This window comes from Diadema antillarum, unplaced genomic scaffold (genome assembly GCF_040938485.1).
Source record: "Diadema antillarum isolate AM-2024a unplaced genomic scaffold, OU_Dant_1.0 seq00002030_RagTag, whole genome shotgun sequence".
Lineage (NCBI taxonomy): Eukaryota > Metazoa > Echinodermata > Echinoidea > Diadematoida > Diadematidae > Diadema > Diadema antillarum.
In genome coordinates, this window is record NW_027272683.1 from 37,458 (window position 1) to 57,252 (window position 19,795).

The 19,795-nt window shown below is 38.6% G+C and overlaps 1 protein-coding gene across 1 annotated transcript in view; it reads left to right on the forward strand.

Moving 5' to 3' along the window:
* Positions 1-19,795, forward strand: part of LOC139713674 (nucleoporin NUP188-like) — a gene marked incomplete at its 5' end in the record, with an annotated part of 59,693 nt that overhangs the window by 37,449 nt on the left and 2,449 nt on the right. The window contains 24 exons of the mRNA XM_071625374.1: positions 340-454; positions 994-1,126; positions 2,062-2,158; positions 2,557-2,676; positions 3,672-3,969; positions 4,700-4,789; positions 6,225-6,380; positions 7,619-7,684; positions 8,435-8,538; positions 8,940-9,009; positions 9,678-9,751; positions 10,546-10,621; positions 11,007-11,138; positions 11,821-11,984; positions 12,120-12,286; positions 12,935-13,155; positions 14,342-14,488; positions 15,095-15,163; positions 15,881-15,991; positions 16,682-16,825; positions 17,546-17,758; positions 18,356-18,501; positions 19,212-19,290; positions 19,654-19,785. Of these exons, the coding sequence (XP_071481475.1) occupies positions 340-454; positions 994-1,126; positions 2,062-2,158; positions 2,557-2,676; positions 3,672-3,969; positions 4,700-4,789; positions 6,225-6,380; positions 7,619-7,684; positions 8,435-8,538; positions 8,940-9,009; positions 9,678-9,751; positions 10,546-10,621; positions 11,007-11,138; positions 11,821-11,984; positions 12,120-12,286; positions 12,935-13,155; positions 14,342-14,488; positions 15,095-15,163; positions 15,881-15,991; positions 16,682-16,825; positions 17,546-17,758; positions 18,356-18,501; positions 19,212-19,290; positions 19,654-19,785 (3,124 nt within the window). The remainder of the gene's footprint in view (positions 1-339; positions 455-993; positions 1,127-2,061; positions 2,159-2,556; positions 2,677-3,671; positions 3,970-4,699; positions 4,790-6,224; positions 6,381-7,618; positions 7,685-8,434; positions 8,539-8,939; positions 9,010-9,677; positions 9,752-10,545; positions 10,622-11,006; positions 11,139-11,820; positions 11,985-12,119; positions 12,287-12,934; positions 13,156-14,341; positions 14,489-15,094; positions 15,164-15,880; positions 15,992-16,681; positions 16,826-17,545; positions 17,759-18,355; positions 18,502-19,211; positions 19,291-19,653; positions 19,786-19,795) is intronic.

Genomic DNA, 19,795 nt, shown 5'->3' on the forward strand with positions numbered 1-19,795 from the left:
ACAAAATTTGCTCTGGATTTTTATGAAGTTCTGTAGTGTACATAGATGCTGATATTTAACTGAAAGCAATGATAGTGAAGCAACGATCAGAATTCTTATGTGTCATATGCAGTTAAGTTTATGGATTTGCAGACTAAGAGATATATGAGTGAAGCAAGTGCACATTGAGAGGCCAACATAAATCACTGTGTTTCAGGACACCTTAAATTGAAAAGTTAGCTTTTATTATACCAGAGGATGGTCAATAACTTCAAGTTTTAATGCAAACATGTTCATACAATGTGGACAATGTATGCTTCCATCATTTAAGCCAGTATTTGTGCTACTTGTCTGGTCCAGAGGGGTGGGTGTGTTTGCAGGAAGCTATGGCAAGGTGGTTCTGGAGTGGGAGAGACATTTTGGTGCCTACCCCGTTACCCTGGAATTCCTGAGACTTCTTCACACCCTCATCCAGGTAAGACTGCTTCGGTTGTTGGTAGTAGAATCTTGGAAGGAGGTAAATCTTTAATTAAAGGTTCCAGCAAACAAACTTTACGGATTGTCACTGACTTAAATGTCCTGTACAAGCCTTTTTTGTGTAATAGTTCCTTCGTTGGAAAATATATATGCTCTAAGTTTGCAACTTGGAGTAACATGTTGGGACTGTTTATCAATAATAAGAGTTTACTGTTAGCTGGTAATTCTGACGCTATCCAAAGTCAGTGATCTTTTCTCAGTATTTTAAGTGGCACTCTCAAACAGCATAAAATTATATTTACATAATGGACAAATTCAATACAGAATACATTCGGCCAGCCCGCAGATGATTTACACAACATACTTTCAAAGGTGTTTTCTGTTGTCATATGATTGAGCTTAAGGTGAAACTTTATGTAATGAATATATACTCAGTACTTCACCAAAATAGTGGTTTGTCTTTTAAAAAAAAAAAAAGTTAAGCGGTGTATTGCAAGCATCCTTGAAGGTAGTTTTCTGTTTCTTCATCTCCCCAAGGGTTTGTCGTCCTCTGAGATTGGTGTAGCTTCATCTCAGGACCTCCTCGCCTGTGTAATCTTCCTCCAGCGTGATATCTTCACATCATATCAGAAGTGGCGATATGGTGACTTGAGGGAAAGAGAGAAGATAGGTGAGAGGGAGAGCTTTTGGTCAATCTTCTCTCTTGAACAGACATGCTGGTTTGAAAGTATGCCTTGACTAGGATCTCTTTCAGGACAGCTTGACATGATCACACAGTAGGCGTTTTCACATCAGCCCGATAGAAATCCAAGCTCGAGAAATTTTTCGCGATTGCGATTTAGCGCGCTATTTCATTTCTTATTCACATCAGCCCGAAGAGAATCAGCCCGAATTTTTGTCGAGCTAATTCGACAGCTGAGTATGTGCAAACAGCATCAGTAATGTGTGTGCCCTCTCAAAAATTCCTCATGATTTGTGTGCAGTTTGCCTCGATTGATCGGGTCACACAGGCTAGGCATGATGGGATGCATCGCGCTAATTTCTCGAGTCATTTTCACATTATCAAATAGCGCGCTACTATCCTAGAAATTTCCTGAGTTGGACTCGAGAAATTTTCTCGATCAGAGTGATACAGATAGCGCGCTAATTTGTGTTCACATTATCAAATAGCACGCTATTTCGCTATCGGGAAAATTTCCTAAGTCAGAAAATAGCGCGCTATTTCGAAACATCGGGCTGATGTGAAAACGCCTAGTGCTGTAGCACACCTCATTCTAAATGCAAGAATTTCCCACTTCATGTACAGTGTAGTTATGATTTCCTGCTGTCTGTGGCTCTGATTATCAATTGTGTCTTATGCATAGGATGTTAATATGTTGTCCTGATATTGAAGAGCAGGTGGTAGTCAGGCATTGATGTGTAATCTTTCATTTTGGGATAACCATTGATCTTTTCACTTAGTTTTCATATTTGCATCATGTATATTAGTTCCTTTCTGACATTATATATATATATACAGCAGTGTATGTAATGTGTATATACAGTGTAGTCATCATATTCATTCGTCTTGTACACAAAATGAATAAATTGATTTTGTCTTTCTAGGACTTGGTGTGATGGAAGTGTTCCATGTGGTTCTTCACGTTGTTCCAAGACAGCCAGCATCTAGGATAGCTCGTTCTGAACTGGAGCAGAAACAAGGGTATGAAATACAACTTAGGTGTGGCATGCAAAATACTCACTCACAACAGCTAATGTGTGATTGATCCAAAGAGCTCTTTGTGAGCGTTAATATTTGTACAATTATACACTTATATGTTAAAGCTATAATCAATGTTTCTTTTATAAATCCCTTTCTTGAAAAGTTTCAGAAAATTAGTAGGAAGAATATCTTAATTAGCTGTTCAAAGGTTGTTTGGAAAATTTTTGTCATGTTCTTTTTCATTTGGTGTAAATTCATGTGTGAATATTTGTCTTGTTCATCAAGTTGCAGTAAGTTTGTCTTATCATATCCTCTTTCTCCCTCCCACTCTCTCTCTCTCTTCATCTGTGTTGTGGCTATTTGATTACATTTCTCTATGCATCGATGTCTGTGCCCAGAATCTCCGTCCGGTCAGCCTGTATTCATGGTCTCCTCTACACGTCCGCTGGTCAGACTCTGTTGACCATATCAGCCACTGGAGTGGACACCATTGAACAGAGCCTGCTGGAGAGTGGGAGGTAGGCTGCATACACACATGATAATCAGTGCTTGATTGTTGATGTATTGCAGGATTTCTGCTCCTGGTTTAACAATATTGAATTAATTTTGGTGCTAAATTGTTCTGTTTTCTTTCTTGCAAAGTCCAGTTTGTGAGGTAATTTCAACATTCCTGTGCCATTTTGTTTTTTTTTTGGTTTTTTTTCCACTTAAAGGCCTATTGCAGCAAGCCCTCAATGATTGTTTCATTTTTTCTTGTCAGATTGATTTTCCATTCCATTTTGTCAGAAGAAAACCTAAGACTGATATTTTCACATCAAATGACAGAAGTTGAAGGTATCTACTAATCTATCAATTGCACATGTGTATGAGAGTTGCATATTGCGCCACATCACCCTGATTTTCACAATAGCAATAAATATCGTGATTTGGCTGAAACATAGGCTTGTTAAAAAGTGAAAGTTTGATATCTCAACTACCTCTCGTACTGCATCTTAATACACTGAAAAGAAATCTTCACAAAATTGTCTATTCTGGCCATTTCTTGGATAGATGTTTGGAAATGAAATAGGACAACTGGCGTATATTTCGAAAGGCAAAATTCTTAAATTAGAGTCATTGTTTGTATGTGGCTTTCATTGTGACAATTCATACATTTGCAAAATAGTCATGTAGAGATGCTTACTTGTATTAGATACATGAGTTAAAAATGTTGAGATTCATTGTATAATGTGACCAGGATTTAGCATCTGCCAACTTCTCCATCTCCCAACCCCCTCTTGATCAAATTATGATGCCTCTTACATTTCCCGTTTTTTCCTCAAAACATTTTTAAGGTCCAAGGAATGTTGACAATGGCTCGGGTCTTGTTATTGTCATTACAAAAAGAATGCGTGTTCTTTATTTTGTGCCTCAACTGATATTTGGTGTTAAGTTAAGATAATAAATTTCAACACCAATGATAATCTTGTCAGATGAAATTAGAATGATGTTGGGATTGATGATCATTTGACAGCTTCTTGGACAGCGCCCCCAACAGTCAGTGCCAGCTAGTCAAGCTCTCCCTCTCAGTCCTCAACCGCCTTCTCCTACTCAAGCCCCATCAGACGGGGGCTGTGTCCACCTCCACTGCTGCGGTCAGTACCATTGGACCAGCCGTTGACCAGTGCCCTCTGGAGATGGCCTTGACTGCCCACTCTACAGGCCTGCCTCATCAGCCCCACCTCATTGCAGTGATTGCCAGTTATATTTATCACCAGCAGGACCCACGCCTCCCCACCCTGGCTGTACTCCTCCTACGACGTCTAGCACTGGTGAGACAAGTCTTCCAGATGTCTACACTCAAGCACAAGCCCATTAAATCTTTAATAGAATAGTTGATGAGTGACCACATTAATGAAGAAATGTGTGGCTATTGATAGTGTTTATTTGAAAGAGAGAGTGAAATTAAAAAGGTGAATCATATTTCTGAAAAATATTGCAAAGACATATCCAGACACTACAGTTATTATCTATCTGATATGTTTGTCTTGTATTTTGCCACTTTGCCGTGATGACTCTTTTTGTGATTATTCTGTGACTTCTCACACAATCTTCTTTGATGGGTCAGATCAAACGAAATATGGACATGAAATCAGTAATGGTCCATGGTGAAGCACCATTCCATGGTGTGGTAATTCATGGTGGACCATTACTGACGATGTTGATTACCAAGGAGGGACTCATTCATTAATAAAATACCAAGGTACAACCTGCACCAATAAAAGAAAAGACACAAGTGATCTGCAGTTGTTTCATTAAGAAATAATGCATTAGAATTAACATGGTAGATTTAATTTCGAGAGTTATATGTGGCTGAGATGTTGCTCTGTAAGAAACATTGAGACATCATATTTTTTCTTTCATTTCCCATCACCCGTATATCACTGTGCGTCTCTTTTCAAAAGAAAATGAGTCTTTAGCATCAATATGTGAGTCCATTTGTACTGAAACAGTATGCTTGATTTTTGCTTTTACCCTTCCCTGACTCCCACCCCACTCCAGGTGGCTCCAATGTCGTTGTTTGGATGTCTTGGGAACCAGGCTCCAGCCTTCCGAAATGCTTTTCTGTACCGCCTTCAAACACATTCTGAGGTGAGGAATATTCAAAGATGTGGCTCTGTGCTAATTCAAGTACATGAAACTCTTTATCATATTTAGGAACACAGTAAGTGGCTGTACTGTGCTTTCATATGCATGCAATACTCCAATATTAATTTCAGCACAAACAGTCAAAACAGTCATAATGACCTGACAATTTTATATGAAGACATGAAGGATTAGCCAATGATCAGACAACTTTGCCTGACTTGTGTCTGATCTAGTACAGATGCAAATGAACTGAAAGGTATTTGTAACAGAAGCTGGGATTGGAACTTCATCCCATGCTTCTCTTCAAGTCCATCAAAGTCAATGGTGGAAGAGACGAGAGCTCATTTCTGCATAATCATAATTCTCACTATCGCCAATGACGTAAAAAGTACCCAGATGTGGTTTTTTCGTCAAGATTTAGTGCACTTCGTAGCAAGGGCACTTCCGGCGCGGGGCATTATTTGCACAGTGCTAGCGTGCGCGTACGTGTACCTTACCTATAGCGCCGCGCCGACCACGGATACTAGTACAGTATATAGGCGGCTGTACCGCCCGAGCCAGCGAGTGGCCAGGCCTGTCATACTCGTACACATGTAGTCCCCGCATACATTGCCCTAGGCCGGCGGCCGGCCTTGTATTAGCATGCACTACTGCACGCAGCGCATAAGCTAACACATACCGGTACAGCGTACTGCTTGATCATGCGATCGATGTTCACATCACAGATCAGTCATCTCTGCATACGCTGAAAATATGCTGGAAAATATTCACCCACCTGGATATCGTCATGGAATGCCCATCTTTTTTTTATTTGTTCTCTGTCGAAATGTCGCGAACACAATCGGGAACGAACCGTGATGTCGAACTTATCCTGTCTCCGAAGCAACTTCTTCCAAGTCAATACGTAGGCACTAGGCCTACTACCACTACATGTACTAGTAAGTCGCGCGTGCACGTACTGCGCTGTGGAGTCACCCGCAAACTTCACCCACGCGGCCACGTCACGTCTCGCATGCCAGTAAGGGTTCTATTTCTGCAGATTTTTTTCATTTATTGTCGTGCGAACAACACATGGCAGCTTCGCAGCAACAACCAATAGTCGTATTAACAGCAATTTCTTAAGAATGGAGAAATTTCAAATCATATTAAAGCTGTAATTCAAGTCGAGAAAACAGGAAGTACACATAGAATACAGTCGGTTGTGTGTGTAAATAGCATTAGTCACATATCACGCGCGTACGAACAGAAGTGACTTTGCTACCGGACTATCCCATAATGCGCCGTAAATGACGCTTAAATCAACATCCGGGTACTTTTTACGTCATTGGCGATAGCGAGAATTCATATTGCCCTATTACGACTATTGTGTGATTGAAAGGAAAAGAATCAAAAGATGTAGTGTTTGATATTGAACTTGATTTGTTTGCACTCATTTCAGGACATCCGATTGAAGGTTGGCATTCTGGCACTTCTCGCAGTCTCTGCTGAGACACAGCCTGGCTTCAGTGAACTGTTCCTAGACCTGCAACCCAAGAAATCTAGCAAGAAAACAGACAAGGAGGAGGAGAAGAAGAAGAGTCCAAACAAGGAACAGGTCTGCTTGATAGATACACTTTGATCTAACTCATTCATCACAAAATCATACTGTACTGTATGTCAAAAAAAAAAAATTACATTGGGACTCTCTGTAGCGATAACTTTAAAAGTAGTAAATCAATCCAAATACAATTTCAGAGCATTAAACTATAACTTATTACCCACATCTTACAGAAAACCCGATCCGATTTGCTTTAGTGGTCAAAGAGAAATGGCGATCTTTGTAGAGCATGTCAGGAATGCCTTCCCTCCAAGTTATGTCCATTGTGTTCACACATTAATATGCAGGTCCAAGAGCATCCGAGTGTGAAACTTGGAAGAAACGGACCCATGACATGATTTACATCAATCCGCATTTCTCAATGAACACTTAACCAAATTGAATGGGGTTTTCTGCTAGATATAGGTAAGATGATGTATTTTTAGACCCTGCACAGCATTGTGACAGTTTAATCATATGAAATGTTATCAATGCAGAGATCCTATTATATTTTTGGGGGCGACATGCAGTAGAGCAAGATTTTTTTGTAGCATTAAATTTTTGTGAATTGCCACCGGCATTCAATGCATATAGTGTAAACAAGAACTGTTGCGTACATTTTGATTTTGTGAATCTTGGCTCTTGCAATATTCAAGAAATTGAAATGCATGCGAACATTTTTGGTTTTACAGTATGACAGAGGGAGAGCAATTCAATTGACTGAGTGATAGATTGATTGATATTAGAAAGATTGATGGATTGATGATGAACTCTCCACTGATTGCATGACAGGGTGACTCATGATTTCAGAAAACCCATTGTTTAGGGTGCAAGTGGTGCATTTTAGGAGTCCTTCAATAAACATGAATCATTGAATATATTAATTCTCTTCATTGTATTCATGTAGGTTTGTGAAAAGACAATCAGTTTTTCCTTCTCTGTATATGTCTACACATTAGATATTCCTATTCAATCAATTTGAGAATGTAAAGTTTATTATGTATTTATCAAATTGTAATTTCAATCACTTCCTTAATGTTTAGATACGGGATGATATTACAACAGTCATACTTATGAGACTTTTCACTTTGCATGCTGACCTGTTATGTGTCAATGTGGTTCATTGTTTGCTAAATTATTCTCTTATCAAATAAAGCACAATTTGAGACACTGAGATAAACCAAACTTAAAATGTTAAGCTGCTTCTTCTTTTTTTTTTAAATTGAATCTATAAACACCCATTTTTTATTTATCAGGACCTGGAGCTGGGTAAAAACAGCTGTCTTCATGCAGTTTTGGAAATTTTGGATGAAACAAAACAGGTGAGAATAAGAGTCTGTAACAGACACTTCTGAATTAATGTCATTTTCATATTTTGTATCATTTCATTGCACCTTTTGATGAATATTGAGAAAGTACTGCCTTCATAGCAATAGTTGAAAGTGGATAATGGCGAAGAGGCCTAATAGCGAGGAGTTGGTAAACTCTACAATTGTTCTGATTGCCCTTCAGTCCATCATGCTATGCTACCTACTATGTAGGTATTGTGATGGACACCTTCACTCACCCCCAAGCTGTATCAGTTACAGTTGCATCATATGCATTCAAACAAGATAGCAAATTATTGTCTAGAATCTACCTCTATTTTTTTTTTTTGATGTTATAAGTAAGTACTTAAGTATGCTGGTATTTTATTGACATGTCTATGTTTTATAGCATTCAAAAAAACTGTTATGTAATGTTTTGTAAAAGTAATGAAAGACAAAAAAAAAAAAAATCCCTTCAAAGCTAATCACAGACTCTACGGGGAAAATGTAGGACTTTGGAGAATTATGTTTGGCATGCTCTTCGTTAAAACTTTATATGACTCCTTATATTCATTACTTATCCCTTAAGATCTTTACCTTTTAAGTTTGAGTTTTGCCTTTTCTCCCAGCTGTTAGCATAACTTTTATCAGGAAATTACAAATAAAAGCTAAACTTTGAAATGCTGTTTGACAACTTGTTGACAGGCTAGTAAGATGAGATAGAACATAACTCTTCAAAGTTTTTGATTTTTTTCTGCTTCACAGGGTACCACACACTCACCTCCAGACCTTCACTGTGCTGCTCTGGGCTTCCTTCAGGCTCTATGGCAGGACCACAGAGAGACAGCTCTCAGCACTCTACGAAACAGGTAGGAAATTCAACCAGAACTACATACACATGGTTACAAGTCATACTGCTAATTGAATGTTGTGAAGAGATACAAGTGGCAGCACACATGTGGTGTTCAGTACAGGTATGAACCCAAGTCTAGTCTAGCATCCTTACTTACAAAAGTAGTTATTGACAAATTTCTGAATGAAATCAAGTTTGAACAAGTTGTAGAGTAATGGTATTATCTTAAAGACTCAATGTTCTCAATTCTCAAATGGGGCAAAAAAAGTTCCTGCTTTTAAAACTTTGCTCTTCTACATATTTATGATACAAAACATTTTTCTTTCTCTTCCCCTGTCTCCGTAGATTGTTGCCTTACCCCTTTTTGTCCACTGATATTGCTCTGCACAAATAATCATATTTTATCTTCTGTTTCAGACCAAAATTCTGGAGTAATGTTGCAGCACCTCTGTTCCAAGATCCTCCTACTCCAAAGCCAGAGTCCACGGTATGTCATATTTGTGCTCCTGCAGATCCTTTAAGTAAGATGTATGCTTAGATGTTGAGACTTTATATGAAATTTCAGTCTGTTTTCACTGTATTGGAGTATGTTTCTTGTTTCTGAAAGTGTCTCTTGTATGGACTTTGTAAATGTACAAATATTTTGCTTTTGTAGCATTTTGCCATGTGGAATATTCAGAGCGATGCTATTTCCAGACATGATGCTGCTTGTGTGTTTTATCTTTATAACAGTTATTATTTGTGTTCTTTTATGTGTAATGGTAGGGTGGTTTGCTTTTTTTTTTCTTGTGCGTAATCTATAGACTATGTAGTGCAATGGATTTGTCCACAGACATAATTCTGAATTTGTGATGAATATGATGATGAAATTGTACATGCCTCCCACATTCTTCAAATTCATGAGTCCTCATTAATCCACAGTCTTTATCCAATGTTTATGACTACATTGCAAGTCAAAAAAGAAAAAAAAAACTGTGAAATGTTGCTGTGATAATCAGATGCTTATGCAGAGTCAAGTATTATTCCAAGAGTTGTAAATTACCAAGAAGAATGCAGACTGACATAGATTTGTCCATGGAAAATGACAGTGCACGCAGTGGAAAGATGCATTGTCCTCTGGATTTGTAAATTATTTTTCTGTCCAATTTATTGTAGGTCACAAGTTCTCTGGTCAAAATGAGAGCTCATGCCCTCAAGATCCTTGCCTTGGAATGTTTCCTGTCTGCAAAGTAAGTTTGTGGCAAGTTGTGTTGTGTGCTAATAGAATATACTGGTAGGGCTTGTGGGTAGTGGTAGGGATATTTTTTCTCTCTCTCTCTCTGATCTCTGCTGGCTATAGTTCAGTCACTGTCAGTATGAATCCACTGTGAAGTACATACAACTAAATAGAAGATGATTTGTCAATTGTGTTCTCATAATAATAATAATAATGATACATACATACATACATACAATTTTTATAGCATTCTAATTTTTTCTGACAAGTGTTCTAATGATTTTGTTACCAATTTATCCAATGTGTCCCACCACCTTTTAAAACAAACATATAGAAAAAAGAAGAATATATATGTCAGAGTTTTGTCTTATATGTTATACCTGACTTAAATTCCCTTGGAAATTTATTCTATTCTGAAGCAGGTATGGCCTGACATAATAATTTGCCACTTAGATTTCAGGGATCAACTTGATAAGATTTGAAAGATAAGATTGATGTGGTAATATTCGTAATGTGATTGAAAAGCCATGGTTAGGGAACAATGATTAAAGTGAGTTGAGAAATCACAACTTACCTTTCATTTAAAGAGTAATTGACAACATTTAATCAGTGTGATTTGATGATGATCATGGTCAAGCTATACTGACGATGGGTTTTAAAGTGGGGTTCCAACTGTGACTTTGCTATTATATCATTGTAGTAAATATGTATTTTCCAAATGTCCTCATGAAGATGGACTTGGAGTAGCACATATGTATGGATATGATGATGCAGACTTACTCAAATCTACCTTCTTTTCCATTCCAGGTCAGATATCCCGGCTGAACTCAAGGATGTCCTCAAGAAAATTGATGAAAAGAAGAGATTTCAGTCTTGGTCAAAGGTATTTGAATGATAATTGAAGTTACTGCAGTTAATATGGTGGGTCCTTGGCACATTGATCTCTTTAATGACATTTTTATACAGGAGGAACGACATTTAAACAGTATTTTTGAGTATTTGAAAGAATGAGGCTGGTAGATTATTGGTTGTCAACTTCTTTTGTTTCTCTGACTGCAATGAATTTAGTCAAGCAATTCAAGTGTAGCAAGATAATTGATTAAATAAAATTTCATGCTGCACATTCTATCTTTACTCATGTGACATGATTGACTGCTAGAAATGGACATGTCACAAGATCTCTAGCCCATATTCACCAAATGCCCAAAGGCACAATTTGCTTCTTTTCTTTTAAATACTAGGAATTACTATTTCTTTTTCAACCTTAGTTTGTGGTGGAGGTGCTGTCAGCATATTCACCATCCAGTGTGGACATAGAGGAATACATGTTGCGGGAGCACGAGGGACTGGTGTTACTACAAGCTTGGAGGACCATCCTGGTTGTTGCTGCATCGACTAATGTAAGCTGTACATCCGAGTAATGTATACAGTCAATCCTCCTTTTATGTATATTCTGTACATCATGTGACTTACCTACAGCGTATATCAAACATTAAGACATTTGTGCACATGTTGGAGATTAGAAACAAGTTGCCACAAGAGTAATTCTTGAAAGAAATAAGAGAGTGACTGCATCGCCCAAGAGATTGAAGTTAGTAAAAGAGTCAGGTACATTGTATGTTAAAGTGCCACTGGGGACAAAAAAAGGGTGAGGTACAGTTGTATCTTATGCATGTGACTGTTTTGTCATCAAATCAGACCCCAGCGTTTCTTTTGTATATGAAATGTCTCGATTTGTAGTTCTGTCATGGAACCATGTCTTCATGGTTCTGTTTAAGTTATGTTGTAACTTAATATTTTTACCCTGTGAGAAGTACACGTAAGTGTGCGAGGTCCACCTAATGAACAGTGGCATCATATTGAAGTGCCAGTAAGTTTATAATGCATATCACACATCTGGCAATTTTCTCAGGATTCCTGTTATTAGTCCAATATATTCCATAGCTTTTTACAAAATGCTGCTTTTATCTCACTTCTTCACTTCTATAATGGGAGGTAATTCTATTTTTTCTTTCAGAGTAAATTTCCATGCAACAATAACCATCATTTCCATCCCCCTTTTTGTGATTTTGTTTCAATTAGTACTCATCACTGACCATCACTGATTCAGCTGTGAGATCCACCATCCTCAATGATCTAGTAGCAGCAATCCACAAGCAGGCTTGCAGTCTAGAGTCCATCTTCAATGCCAAGGCCCTGGCCCTCCTCTCCTCCATCTACCTCACCCTCATCAACAAGTGGACCAGGTGGGCAGTGCTTTCGCTAATTTATTTTCATGATCAAAGTCATGCAAATATGCAGACTGTATCGAATTGAATGTGGTGTTTATAAAGATGTTGTTGTTATTTATAATTTGTTGCTGCTTTCTTCTTACCTTGTAGCAATCTCGGTGATCAATGGTCAAAGGTCAAGCTGCTGGTGGATACACTTGAGGCTATTCTTGATTCAGAGGACACACCCCTCTTGGCTCGTTGCCAAGCAACCACGATGGGTGCCCTTTGTGCCATCCTCCGCCACCGTCGCCAGGGGCAAGCCAGGGATAAACAAGGTGGGTTGCTACAGCCAGTATCGCTCACTCTTTGGACATATTTGACAAAGAGCTACCTGGTGCATGTGTTGATTATACTATCATGCAAGTGAAGGTCTGAACAGGTGTGGTTTCATCTTGATTTGTATGGGTAAATTGTATGTGGTCGCAACCCACAGAAAAAAAAAAAAAGGATTGATGAGTTTCATGCGTGCTTTCATTTTTGTATGTTGTGCTTCATTCCAGGTGACTGTGGATGTTAGCTTCATTACTTTTGTACAAAACAAAACAAGGATTCATTGTAATCAGCTTTGGGGACAACTGTCATGTATGTTTTCTGTCCTCTTTCAAACAATGAGTGAATCATTACATACCAAAACATTGAACTTCCCTTCAATAGTTAGTACTCTATGGATTCTTTCTATCATGTGTGGGTTCAAACTACGAATACAGTCTGCAGTCTCAAAGGCAAATGAAACCTGACAGTGCTGAAGCCTCTTTGATTTTGATGGTGCCACATCTTTTGATTTGCTATGTGTAGCCTCATAGAAAAGAAGATACTCAATACATTGAGGTGATTGCTAGTCAATGTCTCCTTTCCTTCCTGTGACACAGTAATTTGGCATAGATGAGTGCAACTGAAGATGTCAAATATTTGTCCTCTTGCAGGTCTTGACTTGCCTCTATTTGAGAGGCTGTTGCCACCAATCTGTGTAGCTCTTCAACACAGCAGGGCTTACCATACTCCATCATCCCCTCCTGTCCAGCAACCTCCTCCCCAAGCAGGCAGCATAGACATTGTCATGGATGACCTGGACAGCTCAGTGATTCCAGACCAAAGCACTGGGACTGACATTGCCAAAAAAGTCACAGAAATTCCGTCCATAAAGGTTTGTAGAAACTAATATAAAAAAAGAATGTCTATAGTAAGATCAGGGGAAATACAGTTGGAAAACTAAAGATAGTGGCATTTATTTATCATCATCTACATGTACATTCAATCAAATATAGCATCTTCAAATTCAATATCTAGCAGAGTCAGCATATGTAGCATCAAGGAACGAAGATGGGAATGAAAATTTTACATACAGTACATGATGTGTTGCCCTGTTTTCTTATTTCTTTACTGTGATGAGTTTTGCAGAAGTTTCTATTTTGTTAGAACTGTTCACTAGTGAGTGTACATCGTTGTACTGACTGCTTAATGTTGATATCCTGTACAGGGACTGTACAGCACTGGTTTAGGTGGGGATTCATGTTTTGAACATTCCTCAGTGAGATAATGACAAATGTCTTATGAAATATGAAAGAACATGTAATTTTAAGAAGGATTCAACGTTTATTTGATGAAAATTGGTTTTCAAATGGCTGAAATATCCCAAAAAGTGATAATAATAAAAGGCTACAGGCCACGCCTTTTATTAGGATCTTTTTGTTTCACCTTGGTTTTGGATATCTCAGCCATTTCAAAACCGATTTTCATCAAATAAACTTTTGATACCAGTAAGAATTGCATGCTCTGTGACATCTCATAGAGTGGTTTCTGAATATCTCGCAAAATGTTAAAAGCTAAATCCTCACCTTGACCAGAACTGTACACACCCTTTAAAGTCTGTGCTGTAATGCTGCTGTCAGAAAGGCATTGCATAAAGTTTTGACCAGAAAATCAATGCTTTGTGTTGTGTCAGCTGACAGCTCTGAAAGTCCTTTGTATCTGTTTAGCTTCTTCCAGAACAGTAGAAGTTGTTATTGAAAGGAAAAAGGTAGTAGCATGAAATGCATGCCACCTATTACCCTCTCTCAACCTTATGGTGATTTGTCTTTGATTGTTATATTCCCAGTTGTGCCTTTAGCGATTATAGATATTTCAAGATAATGATGTTGCAAATTTTCTTGCGAATGTGAGGCTGCCATATTTCATTCAAAGCATGTGATAATTGTGTCAGTCCAATGCAGTCATATTCTGGGAACTAATAGTCAAGAATTAACACATGTCATTGCGAGAAAGTAGATGTGATGTCCCAAGATTGGGCAGAGAGACATATTGTGATATGATTGTGGCTAATGACCTCCCAGCCCCAGATCGAGCTGCCCGTTGTAGCTGCCTACATCCTGGATGAACTTCTTCTAGTGCAGTTTGAACAAACACAGAAATGGATGCCACTTCTCAGGGAACACAGCGTGGTCTCTCTCCTTCTCAGTACCCTACAGGCATGCTTACAGGTTGGTTGATGGTGCAAAGGAGATGGAGGATGGCCCCGATGTTACCATGGTGATGGTGATGATAATGAGAAAGGAAAGGTTCATGTAATGTGGAAGAGCAGCAGGGTGAACAGATGAAAAGGGGAATATAAAGTTACTTCTTGCACTGGTTTTCATGATTATGCATCTTGAGATGTTATTAAAGATGATGATGATTTGAAAAAGGAGGTTTACTGAGAAAATGAAGATGATAATAATTATGAGGATGAGAGGGAGACTGAAAAGGATGTGGAGGTCAAGTTCAAGGAGGAGAGACAGAGAGAGAGGTGTAAGACTGGACAAAAGAAGATAATGAAATGGGTGGTATAACAGATGTTTGATATTCAATGTAGCCAGTGATTATAGCAAAGATTTTAATCATAAAAGATGGTGGTTATGCCCAAGAAACGCTAATTAGGTGTGTGAATTTGATGTCAATATTGATTCGTTGATTTTGATTTATTTGTTCTCTATTCTAAGGATATAATTTCATTTTCCGACGAAAAGCGTGTTCCTCATTCCATAATCTGCATAATGTCATACGTAATATAATTTTATTTGGAATAACTCTCGTCTCTTATCTCTCAGAGCCAGAAGGGATTACACTATGTAGAGGCAGTGATGACTCTCCTGAAAGACTTGGCTGCTGTACATCAGGTATTTGCAATTGAATTTAATTGAATGTTTTATTGTCCACAGATATGAATTTTGAAATGTGCCTTCCACCAGCGTTACATACAAGATACACTGTATATACACAAATAACAATTAGCCTGCTCTTTGTCATATAGCTTATTCACTTGTAATTTATCACTTAATGGGATGCAATACCAAAAACCTGAATGAGGAATGAGGGGTGTGATGATAATTAGTTCCAGAGAGCCATAGCAGTACTGTGTATCATCATCAACCAAGAACACAACTAGTGAATTGCATGAAGTTATAGAAAATATAACTTGTTTTTTAAGACTGAATATATCATTACCCCCAATTGTTGTTTTGTAGTCAGTTATATACAGTTTTCAGTGGGAGAGAACTTTAATAGTGCCCTAACATTTGACAAAAGAAACGGAAGTCTTAAACTTCTACCCTGTCTTTGTGTGTTGTTGCAATACATTATGACAACATACTTTGTTTTTATCTGTTGCTTTTGTCCTGTAGACCTTCATCATTTGATAAATAATCAAGTAAATAAATTGAAACAACCCAGCTGGCTATGTATATCCTATATCTCTCATGCGCTTGTGTTTCCTGCATGGTTTACTACGCAAGTGTTATTGGTGTTGCTCTTAACTTTATATGAAAACAGGCCTAGATGTTCTGGTATCCCACAAACTTTTTGAATCTCTTGGTAATGAATGTCTTTGCCAACAGGCAGCTGAAGCTGTGCGTATGACAGGCTTTGTGGAACATACCTGTCTATCACTAGTCAGGCTCTACGAAGACGATTCTAAGCAGCACAATACATGGAAGAAAAACTCCAGGGTGAGAGTCTGTTGTTTCTTTGGGACAACAAGTTTTGATTTTAGTACTATAGATGCCCAAGTCATGGCCTTCAAACTGTTGTTGACCATTCAGCTAGGAAGTTTTACTAGCTCCTGATATGACAAGATTTATAAGGTTCTTGGATCTGGGTTCTGGTAGATTCTACCTCATTCAAAGCATCATAGTCAAATTTCTGCACACACAGTGCATAAAGCTGTGTATTGACCATCATGATCATCTACTTCATAGAAATATTTTACTGTGGGAATTCTGTTAAGCATTTCAACCAATAGATGCATTTTGCTGTCATTTGCCTGTTCAGGATGTATTTAATCTTTACATATTATTTTCATATCTAAAGGCATTGTTCAAATGTGGCAATTTGGCATTCCTATGCTAGCATCTACATTGTACCATTATGTAGATATAAGCCTTGAAAATATTTAGAGGTTTGCTAAATGGTGCTTCTGAATGTTTTATGTTTACATCAGTTCTCCTTTTGAAAAGAGGATACATACAGGGAAAATACTGATGTTGTTACATTTTCAATAGTCCAGCTGCACTGGCTATGTGAAATTGAAACCTTTTCAACATCTTTGTTGGCTGCATTTGTGCTTTGACAAATGTAGAAATCAGTAGTTGACAAGATTGGATAAGATTAGGCATATTCCATTATCTATACATCTTCAGGACAAAGAGACAGATGTTACGACATGGCTGGATGTGTATGTGGAATCTATTACCGTGACAACCACCTTACTTGCCACCCTGAGCCATGCTTTCCTTCCTGATGCTCTCAACTTCTTTGGAGTGCATCGTGTTCGGATAATGGAGGTAAGGTTAGAAAATGATGCGATCAGATTATCACCAGAGACTCCAACTCTCCCGTTTTCGACGGGAGATCTCCCGCCGAAAACCCACATTTGCAAGATCTCCCGTTCTCCCGTTTGAGATTTAATTTCTCCCGCCCTGGCTCTTTGTCTCCCGTTGGAAAGGATTTCTTACTTATTTCTATCGTATGTTAAAAAAATAAGCCTTAGATAGCACCAGAGAGCATCTAGAACCGTGGGAATTTCGCGCTTTGCACACATCAAGTTGGAGTCTCCCGTTTGCTAAGGGTTTCAGGCGGGAGAATCTCCAGATCAGAAGGTGCTTGGGGTTGGAGTCTCTGTATCACTTCTGTGCTATGTGTAGTAGCCAGTGTAATGGAATGGCAAACTCAAGTCATTTCTTGTGTAAACAATGGAATTTAGAAATGGGCCGAATGTGAATTGTAAAGTTTCGTGCATGTGTAGTGAAAATATTTGTAGAAGGACATAAGGGTATTATTGCTTGTGATGATGACAAAGGAACTGTGAGGTGTAATTTAGCTCCAGTCAAATATATGAATCAAGCTTTAGTCTTAAGTTAGGAGTTATCATAGGTCATACCTTCATTTCAGTGCATTACATAGTTCTTGTGTATATCATAGCTTAGCAGAAGTAATAACCTAACATGCAGTGAATACACACAGTGTCGAATAAAGGTCTTTTTGATCTTCCCATGTATGTTCAGTGCCTGGAGTCACTGTACCTTCTTCCTGGTCCTCTGAACCTGACAGAGGCGCTGGCCAGTACAACCCTCATCTACCAACTGGCCCACCATGTTCCTCAGTGGCGTTTCCACATGAGCAAAGAGCTAGGTGCTGTGCAGGAGACCTTGGCCAGGCTAACTCAGAGCATTGTGGCTCTTCTTATCAGACCCAGACTGCTGCAGCACATGATGGAGGTTTGAGTCAAATAGATAGTCTTTCAAGATTTTAACATCACTGTCATCTGAGACTTATTTCCCCATCATGCACTATATGTACATGTGTCATACTTTCAGTGTATTGTTTGCTGAAGGATTGATACTACTTACATGTAGATATCTACATGAACATTATCGTTCAAATCATATTAAAGTGTTTGAGACACCTGGGCCCCATTTCATAAAACTTGTTATCAGTGACAAGTTGTTATAGTTGTGACAAGCTATTGAAATCCTTGCATCTGATTGGCTGAGAGCGAATTTGTCATAGAAATGTGGCAGTTGTCTCCAATAACAAGTTTTATGAAAAGGGCCCCGGGTCATACTAGTTCTACTGAACTAAAAAAAACAGATTTTGTGCAATTGTTTAGATGATGCTCTCATACTACACTATCTGGACTAGACATGATTAATTCTGAAATGCTCCAAATGTCAAACTTTGTACTCATACCGTTTGTTTTACATAATGACCACAATGGTATTAGTAGTAATGTTAAGTGGATGGTGACTGGTAATGTTGAGTGTTTTGTGGTTGTCATTGGTCCTCCCCATCCCCCCCCCCCACCCTTCCCATAGATGAGGACAAAAGGCAAAGAGTTGAGTCAGAGCCAAGAGCTGAGTCAGCTGACCCACTCCACATCTCGTCGCCTTCTCCAGCATCAGATCTCTACAGAACAGGTGGATTCCAGTGTGGACAGTCAAACCCAGCAGGTGCAGACAAGGTACCACACCCACCAGTATCACCACTCTCTATCGTCAACACATTATGCAGTTTGCTCACTGTCATAGCTTTATTTTTGGTAGAGTTGCATGCTTTATATTATGGTAAATGGCAGTGAAATATTCCTCTCTGTACTACTAGTATGTGATTTATGACCCATTCCCCTGCAGGAGTTAGTATCCCTCATTTGATTGGTCATCAAGCTTCATTTCTATCAACAGTGATAGTAATATACTTATCCTTCTCAGCACCTGACAACTTATGCAGTCAGCTTTGTCATTCCTAGCTGATGACAATACAGTTTATATGGCTCACGTTGCATGAAGTTATTCTAACTTCTCATCTCTTTGTGATATATTTGATTTAATTATCCAAATGTAGCTCATACAGTGACACGATCCTTGCTCCTGCGACAATTGCTCTGGTCTCATTTTCTCCAAAGACTTGGGTTCGGGTTCGGGTTGTGATAGGGTTAAAGGTTTAGTTTGATGTGAGGATTAGGATTAGGGCTAAGTTTGTGGGAAGGTTTTATGTTTGGCTTAGCATCCAGATATTTCATGGGAGCAATTGTTGCAGGAGCAAATGTCATGGAACCAGGTCATACAGATAGAATAGTCCACAAGTATGCTATCAGTGATGAATGCCATAACCATGAGTCATCTCTTGAAGCATGACTGGAAATATGACAGGGTTTGTTTGATTTTCCACCAGTCTGGTCACCATCCTGAGCCACACCCTTTCTGCTCTCCGTCTCTTCAGCCCAGACCTCCTGGAGACTCTACTCAATCAGGTCAGGTTTCTTCATAACTGACAAACAACCAACAAACAGAGCAAACCACTCATTCAGTGTTATTTTGAAAGGAAACTAGTCAATAACTAAGGCAGGCAATACTTTATAAATAAATGTTGTCTGGATGGGTAATCATTTTGTGAATGATAACAACATGCTGTTGAAATTTGACACTGAAAAATGTGTGGCTTCAAAGACAGTGTGAAGGTAAATGGTCTGAAGTTACAAATTGTATTCATGTGTGCAGGTATTATAGATGTTGTGTAGGTCACTGTTTTCAGCTTTAAATCGTGTGTAATGTCAGAGATCATTCTAATCAAGAATTTTATGCCATGTCTCTTTTTCCCATGGATGCATATGCAGAGCCTTGATGTGACAGAGTATCCTGTGTTATACAGCCTTGGATTCAGCACACCCTCCTTGGACCAAAAAACTCCAGCTTCCTTTGGAACACTTCTCTCCTGTATCAACTGGTGCCTGCAGATGTTACCCAAGGTATGAGACT